The sequence below is a fragment of the Mchenga conophoros genome, linkage group LG5, assembly GCF_057382185.1.
Source record: "Mchenga conophoros isolate Kocher_MC1m ecotype Shallow Benthic linkage group LG5, M_conophoros_male_GT1.1, whole genome shotgun sequence".
In the NCBI taxonomy this organism is placed as follows: Eukaryota; Metazoa; Chordata; class Actinopteri; order Cichliformes; family Cichlidae; genus Mchenga; species Mchenga conophoros.
Window position 1 is genome coordinate 26,462,176 of NC_140530.1, and position 18,276 is coordinate 26,480,451.

The 18,276-nt window shown below is 38.0% G+C and overlaps 1 protein-coding gene across 3 annotated transcripts in view; it reads left to right on the forward strand.

The window, feature by feature from the left end:
• The window catches only part of mtss1 (MTSS I-BAR domain containing 1), a 78,512-nt gene that overhangs the window by 31,763 nt on the left and 28,473 nt on the right, over positions 1–18,276 (forward strand). For all 3 annotated transcript variants that reach the window (XM_085274640.1, XM_085274641.1, XM_085274642.1), the window contains one exon: positions 17,706–17,790. In XM_085274640.1, the coding sequence (XP_085130766.1) occupies positions 17,706–17,790 (85 nt within the window). The remainder of the gene's footprint in view (positions 1–17,705; positions 17,791–18,276) is intronic.

Sequence of the window (18,276 nt, forward strand, 5' to 3'; positions counted from 1 at the left end):
AACCTGTCCAGGGTATACCTCCTCACCATAAGTCGGGCTAAGTGACAACATGGCTAATTTTGTGTGTTAAAGAACCTTCGATTGCGTTCTATCAGGCAAATGCCATAAAGTGCTCTAGTTCACCAGAAAAAGCTTTTTACATATCAGGTTATGCTGTTGATGTTAATAAATAATGAACAGTTAATTAAACATTTTTAAGGGCTGTGATTAGTCTGCTGGACATACTCAACAAAAACTTGAACAAAAAGCAGTCACTAATTCAAATCCTACTGTAGCCTGTGGGTGCTTTTCGGTTTGCATGTCCTCAGGTAACATCTCAGGTCATCTGAGAAGTCTAATAGTTTTGTTGAAAATGTATAGAAGAAATGCAAATTTGTCTGTAACTAAGGCTGTAAAAGGCTCTGTGTCATGGTTAAGACCATGACACATTTTAATGTGGGATTCTCTGTTTAGTCTCAGCCAAGATTTTGAAATGATTTCTTGTAGTTCTGGTTATTATTGGAAATATTGAATCAGGGAGTGCTAAAGAAAATGTGTGTGTGTGTGTGTATAAGTGAGAGGGTTGACAGTGAATTGATTAACAGCCTTTAGGATACAATCTGTAGACAAAATTTGTAAACCGCCTCATCACATGTTTCCTTCATAGGTCACAGATAAACTGTAGTTCCTGCTACTTGAATCCAAGTAGCAAAAAAAAAATAAAAAATGAACGAACATTTTTGCGTTCTGAATCGATCAAAATCTCCAACATATAAGGTTTACGGTTTTTCATATACTCACCCAGCTGGCATAGGCTCCAGACCTCAGCAACTCTGAATCCATTAAGATTGGATTAATGGTTGGAATTTCCCAAATGTTGTTTTTTGCTTTTCTTTGGTTCAGAGAATGGGAAATTGAATAACTTTTTAAAACATCACACAATTTTCTTGGCTAGTTCTGATCTTCGCTATACGAAAGTCCTATTATTTATTTATTTATTTTTAGTTTATTTAAACTGATTTTCTTTGTAAGAACTGTCATTGCCACCATAACCAATCAATGACGTTTGTCTGTTGGAAATTCCAAAATCTGTTCAAAAAAGAATGAGTCAGAATAAATAAACTTTTGTGTTTTCTCTAAATTGGCAGCAGATTACAGGACTTTTTGTCAGTCTAAATTAAAAAAAATAAAATAAAGTGTGATAGGCTACTAGAAGGAATTACTTGTACAAATTAATTCCATATAAACATTATTCAAATATGCTTACCAATAGTGTTGTAACTAGTGTTCCACCTCCCACATGCTTGTTGGTGGGAGGGTTATGTTGCTGTGTTTAGTATTGGTGTGCAATACTGCAGATTTTGGTATCGATCCAATACCCAAAAAAAATACAGAGCCAGTATTGCCAATACCAATACTTTTAACTTATAAAGGCAGCATATGTAGGGGAGGGCAGTGTGTAATGATTTATAGGGTGAATCATAATCGACCACTAAATCACTACGATTTACAATTTCCACATTAATAAGTTAACACAACAAAACACAACTTTCAGCTTCTGTATTTTGAAGTTGGGGTTCTTTGAGACCTGGAATGTAAATGTGCCTGTTTATAAAGCACTTTGGGTCATCTTCTGTTCCTTAAATGTGCTAATGGATTTAAATAAAATATACAGTCAACTCAAAACGTTGAGATCTTTTTTTGGTGCATGTTTAAGGTATATTTTTTCATTTCCTAAAAAATAATTTATTTAACACAATTCAGTGGGCTACATGCTGTACTTAGAGGGAAAAAAGTAAAGTATCGATCCTGTCATGATGGTATGGATCCAGTACCAATACCAGCGTTACTATCATGTCTGACTTGTAGATGTTGGAGAACGGTCACTTAAACAGAAATTACAGCATCATGAATTACAGAAGATAAACTTTCATACAGATTAGTAGAGTGGTGAAAATGTGGAAGGTTTTAGATACATTCCTCTTGACTTGCATATTCAGTTTTTCCAGTAGTGTCACACTACAGTCATTCAGTGGTAGACCCTAACATGCCAAGAGAAACTGCAGTGTGCCAAGAAGTCGGGGCTTGATTGCAAGCTAGTAAACATGGATGCTGTAGGTTTTCATTTTTTTTCTTTTTGTAAGACCTTTGCAGGTGGCTTATGGCCTAGAAAATAGTGCAATTCATTGATCCCCCAGTGAGCAATGTTGAAGCATAATTTTAGTTTACAAGAAGACTTCATACAGCCTGCCAACTCATTCAAGTTTGTTTAAGAAGGCACAAAATGTTTCAGTTCAGGTTGAGAGAATTGTTAATCAGAACCTGTTTGGTACAACATCAGAAGTCTGTTCTGCCTTGTATAATCTGTATCTTGGTATTTCTGAACTTGCAACAATTATATGAATGACATAATCGGAGGGTATTCATAGTTATTTTATATATTTTATATTCATTTTCACTACAAAGCTTGTGTTTTGTTTATTATTTCAGACTAAAGAATTTAGAGTTTCTAACTGTTAGTGATGCCGCAGTGTTTGAGTCTGGAAACTGAAGAGGTGTCTGGACTCGGAAACTGCTAATGATGTATGATGTAAGAAGCAGATGGTCACCTGCTCACCAACTTAGCCGGCACCCGAAATCACGTGCTGTTTAATGCAGCCCTAGAAGAAGGACATTACTCAGCAAAATCTATCTAGAAGAAATAGATTTTGTAAAAAGTTTTAAAATGTGAATCTGTAGAAATGTTTTTACTGTTTATAGCTATAATAGTTGTCTCTGGATCTGTAAGGGTCTATCACCCAGTCTGCATTTGGTGCCACATGACTGAGGGTTGGGTTGCCTTAGGGCTGTGTGATATAACGAAATATACTAGATGCCAAAATTAAAACATCTATCGTTTCATGTTACATGCTATCGTTTGTTTAGTGGCGTCGCAAAATACACTGTTTACGGCAATATTTTCTTTCATTGTTTGGTCACCATACAGAGAATAACAGCATGGCCAGTGAAGATGAGGCAGAACCAGGTAGCTCCAAACAGAAGGACCAGTCAAAAGAAATCGAGGACCTTATTCCTAAGCAAGGGGCTACCTCTGTAGCATTGACATGGTTTGGTTATGAAAAGTCTGACATGGACCAGAAAACTACTATGCAAATTATGCCGCAAACCGGTCAACACCACAGACTCAAACATGACAAACCTCTTCTACCACCCACGTGAGAATCGCGTGAAAGTGTATAAAGAGAGTTTATGGATGAGAAGCAAATAAGAGTGGTCAGGTGCTCAAAATAAACCTTAGACTCAAATGTTAGAACAGGCTTTTCCCCCGCAGCACGCCATGTAATAAATACTCACAAAGAAAATGACAGCTATTGCAACTTCTAAATATATACTTTCATGCATCGGTCAAAACACTCGACTCCAGATAAACGACGCCCAGATGAAAACACTTCACGCAAGTCGAGTTGCCCGAGTTTCACAGAATTTACAGAAAATGCACTATTGTATGAAATATATCGTTATCGGGATGAAAAATGTCTTATATTGGGATATGAGATTTTGGTCATATCGCACAGCCCTAGGTTGCCTTGTTTGCAGTCAATCAGCCTCTGTTTGGCTGCTGTGGAGATCTCCAAAGAATGTCTTTTCCTGTTGTTTCCCAATCTATATGTTGTCAGGAGGGAAGGCAGGGACCAGCTGTTGCCCTTTTAAGATGGACTTTACATCCAATACTTTGTGCCAGACTCCTGTGTATCCCTCATCAAATCATCCACCTGTTTTTTTTTTTGCTATTTTATGTTTGTTTTTCAATTAAAATGGGCTATATTTATATTTAAATTTCTTCTAAAATGTCTTATAATTCCTAAATATAAAATAATTCGGAGCTCACCTCAAGGGCTTTAGGAATGTCATCATAAGTGTAATTAAAACAAATGGTATTTAATTCACTTGCACTTTGTTCATCAAGAAAATGGACATACTAAACATCCAAGTCAGACCCCCTGTTTTAACTATATTGACCACGCACCCTTTCATGCTTTTGTGCATGGTCACACCTCCCAAAGGAAAGTGTTAATTTAATGAGTAGTCATGCTAAATAAATGAAATTATAATTACTATCCAAATTATAAAAATTAATTATATTTTGTGCCGTAATCAAACCTTGGTTCTTGTTTGGCACAGCGGTGGATGTAGGAAGGTTACCATCTGTTGGCACTTAGTTCAATGTGAAGCTGATATAGCCTTCACACACTGCGCGTTGATGAGACGCATTCCTCTGTTGTGCATGCGCGCGCATCTGCATAGTGTTTTGACAGCTGCCTCATCCCCCTCATTCTCTGCAGTCTCAACTCAGCTGTCCAGTGTGTGAGAGAAAAGGCAGACAAAAGAAAAAGGAACAGCTGACTTTAAGCAGGGCCAATGCATTTAACACACACTCCTACACATGTTCACTTTTAACACTGGCAAGTCCTGGCATCTTGTAAATTCCGTAATTGTTTTCTCCTTTTCAGCCCCTTGAATTGCCTGCAGGGGACTACATGTATGTCAGAACTGGTTTGGCGGGTCTATGTGTAGGCACTTTGTTTGCTTTTCATGGTAAATACTCATGATGTCATAGTTTTGTGGTATGGGAAACGGAGAAGTTGTGCATTTGAATTTTTTTTTTTCTACCAGGACAGACAGACAGACAGACATGAGTGACAGGTATCAGTTGGTGTCTTGGTCAAAGGTGGCATTGTTCAGCATTGCTGAACACCCCATGTTGCTGTTTCTCAATGTGGAAACGTGTCAGGACAACTTTCAGTGACAGCTGACTTTAATTGTTCGTTATCCACTTTCATGCTTCATAGACGCTGACAGCATCCTTGTGTTGTAAGATAAGAGAGATAAGATAAGATAGAACTTTATTAATCCCTCGGGTGGGTTCCTCTGGGAAATTCGACTTCCAAAAAAGCACAGCAACGACCAAAGTTACAGTTACAGAACGGTTATATATATATATATATATATATATATATATATATATATATATATATACATACATACATACATACATACACACACACACACACACACACACACACACACACACACACACACACACACACATATATAAATACAGAGACAAATATAAATAAAATATACAAAGGGGATAAATAGGAATAAAAAATAAAAATACAAGTGAATTGCACATTTCAAGTATTGAGTCTATTGCACTGTTGACTATTTACAAAAAGTATTGCACAAGGTATTGTACAGTGAGGTGCAGAGGCACTACAGCTTAGTTGTTCCCCCCTCCTTTGTCCTCCTGTTTCCCCTCCCTCTCCCCTCCAGAGAGGAGTTAAACAGTCTGATGGCGTGTGGGACAAAGGAGTTTTTAAGTCTGTTAGTTCTTGTCTTGGGGAGAAGCAACCTGTCACTGAACAGACTCTTCTGGTTGTTTATGGCCGTGTGCAGAGGATGCCCAGCATTGTCCATAATGTCCATCAGTTTCTTTAATGTCCTTTTCTCTGCCACTGTCACCAGAGTGTCCAGCTTCATGCCGACCACAGAGCTAGCCCTCCTGATCAGTTTCTCCAGCCTGGATGAGTCCCTCTTTGCTGTGCTGCTCCCCCAGCACACCACAGCATAGAAAAGTACTCCAGCAACCACTGACTGGTAAAACATCCTCAGGAGCTTCCTGCAGATGTTAAAAGACCTCAGCCTCCTGAGGAAGTACAGTCGGCTTTGGGCTTTTTTATACAGGTGCTCTGTGTTGCATGACCAGTCCAGTTTATTGTCCACCCACAGCCCGAGGTACTTGTACTTGTTGTGTCAATACCTGTAACATCAGTTGTTGAATACAGCCAGAAAAGGCATGCGAAATAAAACCACACAGGTAAACTGTTGTAATTGAAGATTTTATTTTTTGACTGGACAGTATAGCTTTATTTAAAGTCTGCTTCCCACATATGCAACTATCAAAAAAATATGAAACTGTCTCTCCCTCCAAACGTCATAAAGTCACATTTATGCCATAGGATGCCGTTTGATTGATGGCAGCTGATTCTCATGTGTTGATTTTTTTGTCATAGGTTCCTGTTACAGGCATTGGCACACTTTAGTAAACATCCAGTTTTTAAAAAATATTCTAATAGGTGACCTCACAAATCAGCAAAGCCAGAAAATCTTTGTCCTGTGAGACATTTCATCCTCCTTTATCTGCTTTTGTTGTTGCTTACCAAACTGAGCACTTTGGCATGATTACAATTGAAACTGGCAGATTATTGCTAAATCCACAGAACTATGAGGCATCTTTTCTTACTGAGCTGCAGCTACTTCAGACCTTAAGGTGGTGTGTTAATATCTATTCATGCATTCATTTTCATACGCTCCAGTTCAGAGTTGTGGGGGCTGGAGCCTATTCCAGGTGTCACAGGGTGAACGTTTGGGAACGTCCTGGACAGGTTGCCAGTCTGTCACAGGGTTAATGTGTTAATGTAAGGCCCCATAATTCTCAACAAGAAGCTGGTTTAGAAAATAAGTCGGAGCTTTTAAAGCCACTTATGAACTCATTGCATTGAGCCATTGCTTTAAAGCAATCAACACCTGATCGGTTAGAGTATCCCTAAATGGAAGAGGTGATACTGTCTAAGGCTGCTGACTGGCTAATGTCACCTCTTTTTCCGATGCGTGTGTGTGGGGGATAGGGCTGCCACGATTAGTCGACTAGTCACGATTACGTCGACTATCAAAATCGTCGACGACTGATTTAATAGTCGACGCGTCGTTTGAAGCTTTGCAAGATCCCAAAAGACGCAGGAATAAGTAGTAGGATTTAAGAGTGTAATAACGGACTGAAACAGAAGATGGCAGCACTGCATGTACAAGGATGCCAGCTGCCGTTATACCCCGAAGAAGAAGAAGCTGTGTCCCAGAATTCATAGCACAGCCCAGCGCAGTTTACAACAATGGCGGCAGCTAGTTAGTTTTAATATTACTCTCATTATTCTTTCTGGGTCACAAAATAAACGTTTAGGCAAGAATGTAGCTGTGTAAACCTCAAATATCTGCTCAGTTTATCAAGACACCACATATTTTCAAAAGAGCTCCGACGTTTTCGGAGACGTCTGTTACCCACTAGCTCGATAGCGAGCCCGGGGCAAGGCTCACTAGAGCCCGTGAGAACACCGGACTCCCGGCAAATCGTCTTCAAACCCACCGCCGTCTTTCGCTACTCAGGTTAAACATGATATATGAGTCACTTAGATAACTTAAAAATGTTATTGTTTGGCTTTTTTAGTATTTTATTTGTTCCTGAGTAAATCTGTTTGGCTGAGATTAAAGTTGAAAAGAGATTAAAGGTGCTCGAGAATATACTCCGGTGTCCTGTTATATTTTAGATAGCAAGGAGTTTATTAAACACCACCGAAACAATCTGCAAATTTCATTTAAATTTAATAAACTATCATCTTGTCTTTATTTTTAGTTAGCACATACCTTAAACACTTAAAGCTGTAAGCTAATGATAGTTATATAAGAGCAGATGCATGCTAGTGCAATAAGCTGTACGTTTTACGTCCAATGGATGATGATCTGACTAGTCGACTATCAAAATAATCGTTTGTGGCAGTACTAGTGGGGGATAGGATGGGTTATCCAATTAAATCACATGTGATTTAATTCTGTTATATTTCAGTAAACAATGATAAAGGCTCTCCTCTTTCTCATGGCTTTAACTGAGAACTAACTAATTCCTGCATTGATTTAAAGTCTTTGAGTGTCTTCCTCTTCTAATTTCTATGAGTAAATGAATGCCAGTATTTATTAATGTTAATTTTAAAGTGTGACAATAAGAACAGCACTAGAGTTCAATAAATCTCATCACAATCAGCTGATTTTCAAAGCAGGTTCCCCTCCTCTCTTGATTCCACATGACTGGTTTCCTCAGTAACCAAGGAACTGTTGACGTCTTTAGCATCATGGGGCTTTCAAAGCACACACACAGTTACACACACAGAGATCACAAGACGACCTACTGAGTCCTGACTAATTCCACCAGAGGTTTCCTAAGGTCAGCTTTCTCTGCATGTTTGCTTGCTCAAGTATTGCAGAGGTAAACATGCAGTTTTCTCTATATTGACTGGTCAGCTGGTCAGTTAATCAATAACAAGTGGATCAATAGAAGGGGAAAGGTTAAATGAGCCACAGTGCATGCAGAAATTGAAAGGCCTTTGAGTCTAAACTGATCAACTATGTAAACTCATGATACATAGGGTTTTTTTCTTCTCCTGATGGCCACAATCACAGTAGGTTTGGAGGAAAAGAAAACACTGGCGGCTAGTCTTGGTGGAACAACTCAGGAGCATAAAAAAAAATGACAGGAATTAATTCACACATACACACTTACAGGCTTTTCTGAAAGGGCCACATTATGAGCAGTGAGGAGGAGAGTGAAGCTGGAAAATCTGGGTTTAGGAGAAGGACAAACAGCCCTTGCACTGTTTCTCTGGCGTCGTCATTGGAAAATGGAGGGAAATTATCAGTGACTGGAGTTTTGTTTTTCCTTTTTTTTCCACTTAAGACTGATTGTAGTCATGTAATTCTTATTTACTTACATATATCTTGTTTTGGTGAATTATATTTCAATATTTTTAGAACTCTGTGTCTATGTCTGTGGTAAAAAATCCTAAATAATAATCCTAAATTAGACAAAAATAAGATCAAAACAGTTTGATGCCAATGCTTTGAGTATTAATTTGTCTGATGTGGTTTCCTGTCAAAATTTTGGAGTGTGTCCTTGAAGTATGGCTGGGCAGTTGATCAAATATTCTTTTCAGTTATTATTTATGGCTTCTGATAGTTTAAAGAAAGTCAGTCCCAGAGACTGGTCAGTGATCCCTTGGTGATCACAGGTTACTAAGGAAAAATTGGTATTCCCCAGCCAGTTGGCGAGTAATTGCTAAAAGTGACATAAGTTGCAAATAGGTATAAAGTACTGTACCCCTCCTCCTCCTCGTGATTGTTTAGATCTCTAATAGATTGCCACAGTCGGCCACAATGCCAGTTTGTTTCCAGTTTGTGTTTTTCATGGTTTCATTATCACTCAGCAAGCAGTTGGTGAGTGTTTGCAGACGTCAGTGTGTTCCATGTAGGCTACAGGGAACCTTAGCAATCTGCTAGTGACAAAGGAGTTTTTAAAATTTTATTTATTTATTTTTATTGCAGAACCCTGTTTGTGACTGATTTCACCTAGCAACAGCAAGGAGTGTCTAGCAACTACTTGCTAACTAGTCAGGCAGTAAACATTTTTTCCTCAGCAACCTATAGTTTTCAGGGGTTGCTGATGGGCACTAAGCTTGTGTGATTGAAGCCTAAAATAAACAACCTCTATATACGATTCCTACTTCGTCTATGGGCATGTGAAGTTTAACTACTGGTGTTTCGCCAAAAGGATGTGGAAATCGGTGTTGGAGGTCATTAAGGATCTTCTGTAAAGTGGAAGTTACAGAACCACATTTAGGGTGGTGTTTTCAAACAATAGTGGCAGTATTAACGTTATTATGTCAGCTGATGTAATACACATTCCAGCTAATGGCTTCACACAAATCTGCTGGCACACAGATGGCAGCAATATGCTGTCTGTGTGTTGGCTTTCTGTGCCAGAAAATTCAGCAAAGAACATCACAAGTTGAGCAGGATTTAATTTAAGAAAGAAATGCTCCTGGCAAAAATATTAGAAATGGACCGCAAATGGCATATATCAGGCCTCACAAAGACACAGCGTTGTATGATACCCATGGTCAAGCATGATTTACTGGTAACCAAATACGTCTGACCTTTTGGTGTATTTAAAAAAGACTTCAAATTCATAAATGCAATTTCTAAACTGCTTCAGAGCTTTAAATCTGCATTATGTCAAATTCAGAACACAACAAAATGTGAGAATCAAAAACAAACTCACTCCCACACTGATCTTGTCAGGTTACATTTTTCTCTGAAGTCATCTCCACGCCACACGGAGCTCTGTTAGACATGTCTGAACACAATCACAAGAACCGCCCACACTGTTCAATACCTGGTTGCACACTTTTGTTTCACTAGCCCTGTGGGTATTCTTGTTGATATATTGCATTTGACCTTTACACTAAAATGATCCATGAGAGCTGATTGCCTAATCCCAACCTTTTCACAGCCTTTTCACACCATGTGTGATTCATGTCTTATTAAATAAATGTTCACACCATGTGTTAGGGTTAAAGGTCTTTGATTGTTGTCTTATATGGAGGCAAAATAATGGGAGGGTGTCATAACTTAATGTCTTAATGTTGGTTTAAAATGGAGCACTGTAACAAAAAATAATTTCCCCCAGGGATCAATAAAGTATTCTGATTCTGATTCTGATAACTGTAATTTCTAGGAAATGATGGAAGCACTGGGTTATTTGGAAAACAAAATGAAAGCTATCTACATTGTTGCTTTAAACTTTGGAGACCTGAAACTGCCAAATGGAAATGTAAAAAGAAAACAAAATAAATAAATAAAAATGGTAAATATGGGAACGTCTGAACGATGCTGTGAGGAACGTTACCTTAAAGTGATCCATATCTAAATGACAGAATGTTACACTTTAACATCTGGCTCAAGCTGTCCTTTTTTTTTTTTTTTTACCTCTGCTACAGTTGTACATTTAGGGCTGTCAACAATAACAAAAATATATAAATCAAATTTTATAAATTAATATTTCAAAAGAAATGAATATTCACTTGACAAATATTTAACTGTTAATAGTACCAATAAGTGCACTGTATATGCATCATGGTAGTACAGTAGTTAGCACGGTCACCTCACACCAACGCGTCTCCTGGTTTGAACCCCAGGTGAGGCATTTCTTTGGAGTTGGCATGTTTTCCCTGTAGCTATGTGGGCTCCCCACAAGTACTATGGCTTCTTCCCATTGCCCAAAGACATGCATGCTAGGCTGGTGGTTAATTGATCAAAGCTCTGTATACAAGTATGTATAGTTGAAGAGAGAATGATTAAACTCTTCTTTGGAAATACTTTGGATGTTGAACACAGGATGGCAAAAATGTAGAACTTGAACTGCACTGACTGAACAGATTGAAAAAATCTTTATCAATTAGCTCATGATAGAAGCGTCATTGACCGCAGCTGTTTTGATGGAAAGGTAATTATTTTTCTTTATGTGAATGTACTTAACTATGACCTATTTCATTCTGTGCAGGTACCGGTATGTATGACATGTTTAAAACATGTTCAAGACATTCAAACCTGTGTGAAGTTTTTGAATGATCTGGTTTATACAGCAAGGGTTATTTGAGCTTAACTTGAACCATGACACGAAACTAAATTTATCTAAAAAAGCCCAGAAAATCTTAGAACTGAGGGACCAGCCCAGACGGTGTTCATTTTCTGTCTACTGTAAGCTCATTAGCCATCGTTATGTCTTAGAATTTTAAATAGAGATTTAAAATGTATTTAAAGACTTAAAAAATATATATTTTTAGGCCTGTTGGAACATCTGCTGTAGCTGTATTAAGATAATGATGATATGACTGTAACATTTAAGATTTAATTGATACCTGAGCTGAGAACTTGAAGTGCAATAGGCAAATAAACACACCTCGCCCCACCCATGAAATGAACCTAAACTTCATACCTGAGAGTACATGTTTATGAATGTTACACATGCTGTCCACCATGTTGCTGCACATGTTGGGCTCATAATTATTTTGTTTAGTTACAGCAGAGAGGAGGTTGAAAGGAAGTAAAGGGGATAACAGAAGTCTGGAGGAGGGGGAGGGGCACTGAGGATGGATAAGAGAGAAAGAAAGAGGATCTATAGAGGCAGATGAAATGATGGACGATTGAGTGAGTGTTAATGTGATAGTCAGTTCAGTTTTACTCTTAAATTGCTCTTTGAGTGGATGAGCAGACACACCTGATCTGCCAGTGTAATTGTCCTTTTGTTTTAAACGTGTCAGTTATGAGTCAGCTTTGCAGCCTATGTGAGCCTTCCTGCTTCCTCCCTGTGCAGGTCTCTGATTTAGATATTCAAACGACACAAAATGAGTCAGTGTGAGCTCACACAGCTCGGTCTCTTTGCTGAAAATCTGCTGTATCACTTTCATCACACTAGAGCTGAGTAAAGTGGATGTCACTAATTGTTCGATTCAGTGTCAGAGTAGGAGAGCTGAAATCACAGAACATACCCACACAGTCACAAATCATCAAAAGACCTTTGCTAGAGGCCTGAAAAACATTGAAAGCACGTCCACATTTGTTTTAAAAGAGAAAGGACAATCTTGCTCCTCAACACCATTGCAAACTCCTCTCTTTTATAGGTAGAATTAATGGTTCCATAGTAGTGTCTGTTTTGTTTTTGGATATGCAGCCGATACAGACCTGCTTGAGGCCTGCTTTATATTTTAAAAAATTGCAGTCGGGTAGTATTAGTCAGTGTAAGTAGAATGGGTGTGCCAAAAATGCCAGTTAAATGTCTTATCAAATGAAAACAAAGGACCTTGAGACAACAGCTACGTACTTTCACTTGCATCATAATTAACCTAATTTTAGCCTTGATGACTTTGTGCCATTTATATCTTTTAGACTTCTTATCAACTGTTTAGCACTTCTAATCAGCTGCTGCAAATAGCTTGGAAAGGCACTTTTCAGTTCTTCAAATGAATTTATATCCAGTTTTCACTGAGTACTCCAGGTTCCAGACATACATGTTAGGTCCGGTTTATTGATGAATCCTGTTGGTCAGAATGTAAATTGTTGTATGCCTGACTCTGGGTCATATAGTATATTGCCGACTCATCCAGGGTATACCCAGCCTCTTGTTCTTTGAGAAATAAGATAGACCCAGGGATCTTAAGTTAATCGAATAAACAGTTAAGAAAGTAGGTGGATGGAAAAGGATGATTGACCGACCAGATCAATCTAAAAAAAAAACCAAAGCAACTTCCACATACCTCTGGTGCTTAGGATTGTAACCAGTTTAGGAATGTAACTGCCTTTGTTTTTTTGTTTTTTTTTTAATTTGAATGAACTAACAGGATTGCTTTGTCAAAAGTTGTCATTTTTGTTGTACAAAAACGCAAACAAAACACAACAAAAGGAAAACGGGCTGTGGAAGTAACGGTTCTGTTTGTTTGTCTCAGACGCTAAAACATTAACAGTTTAACAGGAAGTGTTGTGTCCACAGACACACTGAGTCACACAAAGAAACCTTTATGATGAGCAGAGGACGACAGAGGACTCACTGTTGAAATGAAGAGGCATTTCTGTCCCCACTCTAGTTCTTCTGCCTCAACATTTATGTGACCTCCAAAATGTGGAACAAATCTGAATAAAGGTCCCATACACCCACCAGCCACTTTATGCCCAACTGCTCTTTATAGCAAATACCTAATCGGCTAGTCACGTGGCAGAATCTCACTGCTTTAAAGAATGTAGACATGGTCAAGACTACTGCTGGAGATAAAGTGTAGCATTGGGAAAGGTAGTTGAAACAGCATGAGTGTCTTTTTCAGAAACTGCTCATCCACAAGGAATTGAATGCGTACTCACCATTAGGCTTCACATATCTGACATGTATATCTATCTATAGATATCTACCTATCTCTCCATAATACAGTTACAGAAAGTCTTAAGAAACAATACAGACTGTAAAAAAACTGGGCATGTATGATAGATATCAATAGGCTCAACACAGTGCAACCTGGATGAACCTTAGATATTCCTTTTAATAATACAAGCATATGCATATAAGCATCTCTGTATACATTTTTGCTGTATCATTTAGATGACAATGTCACAATTTGGTGTAAACAGTAAAGAATGGTACCTGTCATGATTGCATTAACATCTCATGCTGCTGTTGTTTTTAGCCTCATGGTGGCAGCTGAGCAAGATTTAGTCATCATAGCCTTTCACAGTGTTGTTGCTGACCATGTCTGTCCCTATATGACCACAGTGAACTCATTTCTTAATGGTGGCTTTGAACAGGATATCACAACACTCATATCATCTCAAGCTGGTTTCTTAAACATGAGTTCACCAGGGGCTTTTAAAAGCCCCTGGTGAACTCATGTAATTTCTGTACTAAGAAACACTTGGTATAGAAACTGGTCCTGTTACACTGACTTGATGTGTTACGTTCACGCGTTTTCTATGGTGTTATTAAAATGTTCTGAAGTGGTCCTAAGGTTACGTAAGCTTCTTCATTGTCTAGTCATTCTGTCATCCCTGGTGAAATACACAAATAGTTGCCAGAGTTGGACAAGAGATGCCATCAAACTGCACTAATGGCAGTGCTATCCATCTTTCATACTGCGTCCTGGGTGGCCTAAAAGCAAAATGTGTAACCACAGAGAGATGGACACACACTGAGAACTTTATTTCCTACTTACTTTACAAAGGAAAGGAAAGGAAGCTATATCAGCAGGAGAGCTTTGTTTGTTGTTTGTTTTTTAACCTTGAATGAATAGGCCTACTGTAATTAGTGACCATTAGGCTACTGAATTAATTTCAGCTGATCAGCTAAAATGTTATTAAATCATAAAACTTGCCTGAATTGTGTGGGTTTTTCTCCTCACTTTTTTTTCTTTTTTGGGCCTGTAGTTCTAACTCTTTTAGTCTGGTTTTTGTGTGTAAATTGGCTCACCGTGGCGTCCCCACAGACCTCACCATTTTACTGACGAAAACAATCCCGGTGAAATAAAATAAAATAAAAAAGTCTCTCCAAACTAGGGATGTCTTAACACCAGAAATTTTGTAGTCAGTATCAATTCCACCAGAATTACATGATCCTCAATCATGACACTCAAACTTGATACCAAAACAAAGTGATCATCCCACATACAAAACTCCTTTATTAAAAGCTTGTTTTAAAACATAGACGCAGTGGCAGATCTTTAATTACATTTTGTTGGAGAGGCTTTAATGGAAATGTTAGGATAGTTTGCTAATATTATAGTTGCATTACATTATCATAAGCATCTAATACTAGGCATTGCAAACATTTAGCCTATGGAGCAGAGTTGATTTCACAGCGGCAGTGCCAGCTGTCTCAAACAAAATGATAACATGTTTTTCAGGAAAACATATATATTGGATGTCGGTCTTTTAGGTGCTTTGCTAAATTGTAAGTATTTCCTCCCTTGATCCAAAATACACGATAAAATCATTTGCATATTTCCTTTTGCAAATCAGTTTCACCCCTTTGGTCATTCCCCCTAAAATGCAAATTACTTCCCTAGCCAGCTCAACCTTCCTTATCAATTTTATCAGTGTGTCGCAGCAGAGCTGTCGTGGCAGCTGCACCAATCACCATTTTCTACGTGTACTTTTTACTGTTCTTGTGGGGTATCTTTTTATTTTTCGTCAAGTAAAGTTGGACTACAACACTTGTAGCTGTACGCTGCCTGTTTCATTTCTAGAAGAACTGTCACCTCAGTACATTTGGTACTATGGTAACAAAGAAAAACAAGTACCACTGCCTTTTCAGTATTTTGGCATCTATTGGTATTTATTCTAGTATTTATCCCTTCTGCAAACATAGTGTTACATCAAGCCTAAATATACAATCAAACTAACAGATGCAAACACTTCTCTCTATTTCTGGTTTGGAGATTGTAATGGATGTGTTCATATATGATGTCTTGATTCATAACATGAAAAAATCACAGCTCTGGGCTTTCACCCACTCAGATCATTGTTCTTTAAAGTGGGAGCAAAATGGGGAATACCTTTTATAAATGATATAAAGATGGAGAAAGAGACTGAGAGAGCTAACCTCCTGATGTGCACACAAGCTCATTATCAAATGTGTATTAGTCAGTGTGTTTAAATGTGTCCTGGCTGTGTTTGCATTTGTCATGCTTTTGTGGGCATTTCAGCATGAAGCTAACATTGTAACATCATATAAACCCAAACTGGTTATTAAAGGAGGTGGTGTCTTTCTTACATAATTTTTTAACAAAATGAGACACACACCTATTATTTCAACACACATTACACCACTCGTCATAAGATTTTAATCCGATTGATTTCCAAATAGCCTCTAATGAAGCAACAACCTCACACAAACTGCTACAATGTTCAAGAGCTTCAGTTCAGCTCCTGTTTTTGTGTTTTACAGATCATGCAGGCTACGGGCAACAACTCATTTACTCATCTCAGAATTTTTTTCTACTACAGTTTTACTCTATTCACCATTTTTATTTTATTTAGCTTTTGTATGTTTCAAGCTCTTTACTAGACTTTTTAAACTTCATTTAGCTTTTTTATGACATGTTCGATTTTGTTGATAATTTTCATTGATTAGTTTTTGTCTGTTGTCATGACTGCAACTTAATGAGCAAATTCAGCTCTACTGGCGAAACATAAATACACTTAATACCGCTTGTCAAAGTCCTTCTATGTCTTCACTACGTATGTTAATATAAATCTGGACAATTAGACATAAATTGCTGCTGCAAGGGTTGCCAGACACTCAAAATCATGATGTGGAAATTCTGTTTAGTTCCATGTAGAGATATCATTTAGATCAGCCAAGCTCAGAAACCTTTAGATTTTTGGAGCCCTTACGTTGTTTTGAAGTATAGAAAGTTTAAGGTGGTGTGTTATACAAACACCTGACAGATATCCTGTCATCTGCTCATTATGATCTAGGTTATGATCTAGATTTCCTTCACTGGTTTTTCAGCAGCAGCAGCAGCAGCAAAAAGCTTTAAAAAAATAAATAAATAAGAGTCGCCACATTGATGATAGTCATCTGGGTAAAATCGCAGTGATAAGAGCTCCTTTTAAACTGACAGAGGTGTTGACTCTGTCTTATGTCTGGCCTTTCAGCAGCTCCTTTGATGTCTTTCACAAATATACAGTCAGCAAATACCAACAAAATCCAACCAAATCTCTCTAATAATGTGGATTACATGTCAATTTATTTAATTCATGCTAAGAGCATGCATAGCAACAGGTGTGCGTATTGATGAACACACAGATTTTTTGCATTACTGGCAAATCCTGGTTTTCCTTAATGATCAGCCTCTGAACAAAAATGTTTGAAGACCACAGAGCTGGACTAGCTAGTTAGCTAAGATGGGTTTTTCCTGACTCGGACAGGAAACTTAAGCGTGGGGGTGGACTCCATCCGTAACAATGATCAGTCCCAGGCAGTAAAGCCACTGACTGTGCTTCTCACACAAAGTACTATTTCTCAGATTAAAAAAATAAATTAATAAATGCTTGGGTGAAGATATCTTTACTGTTTTTATTAAAAACTGTAAAAACATGTTGTTCTGTGTTATTTTAATTCATTTTCCGTCAGGTCTGGTTGAAGCTTTTTGTTTTTATGTGGATTAAAAAAAAGGAAAAGAATTCCTTGGTGCAGGAATCATGTCCTGAAAGGAAGATTGCTCTTCTCCTCTTGTGTTTTTTGATCAGCAGTGTTGGACCCTTAAAAAAACAACACTAACACTTGTTAGGAATTATAGATCAATAGAGCCGTGACTGATAACTCCTGTGGTTCTCTGTATCCATTTGTACAGTTAATCTCATAGAAAACAACTATATAAGCTATATACCGTAATGCCAAATACCGGAATGTAATTTATTTACATTTTATTATTAAATTTTGTGAGCACTTTAAAATTAACTCTATTCTGATTTTTTTTTTTTTTTCTTTTTAAAAATAAGTTATTTTCTGATTGTTCCAGGTGCCACCAAGGAGATAGGCTCAGCGCTAACCAGGATGTGTATGAGACACCGGAGCATCGAGTCCAAACTTAAGCTGTTTACCACGTAAGACACTAATTCTCACCCTCCACTCACACACAGCTTTGAATATAATCTTTATGTAGGAAGGAGGTAAGGCAGGTGAAGGTTTGAATGATGGTGCGGTGACACCATTTATCAGGCAGTGTGGGAATTGGGTAATTATTTCCAACAGACATATGTTAACACCAACTGTGTGTGTGTGTGTGTGTGTGTGTGTGTGTGTGTGTGTGTGTGTGTGTGTGTGTGAGGGAGTGTGAGAAAGCTGGACTTGTATGCTATCCTGATTTCGCCCATTATCACTGTCACTGCAACATTACAGCTGTCCTGTCATTACTGTCTGCTGTCATTAGCAGAGGTGTCAGTCAGTGACGCATATATTGTGTCTCATGCGGATCACGGCACATGCACTCAGAAGCCACATTATTAGGTGTACCTGTGCTGCCTGTCTGGAGTCCCCTACAAGTTTTGTTCTTCCATCTTCTTTCATCTATATAAATGAGAATGTTAAAG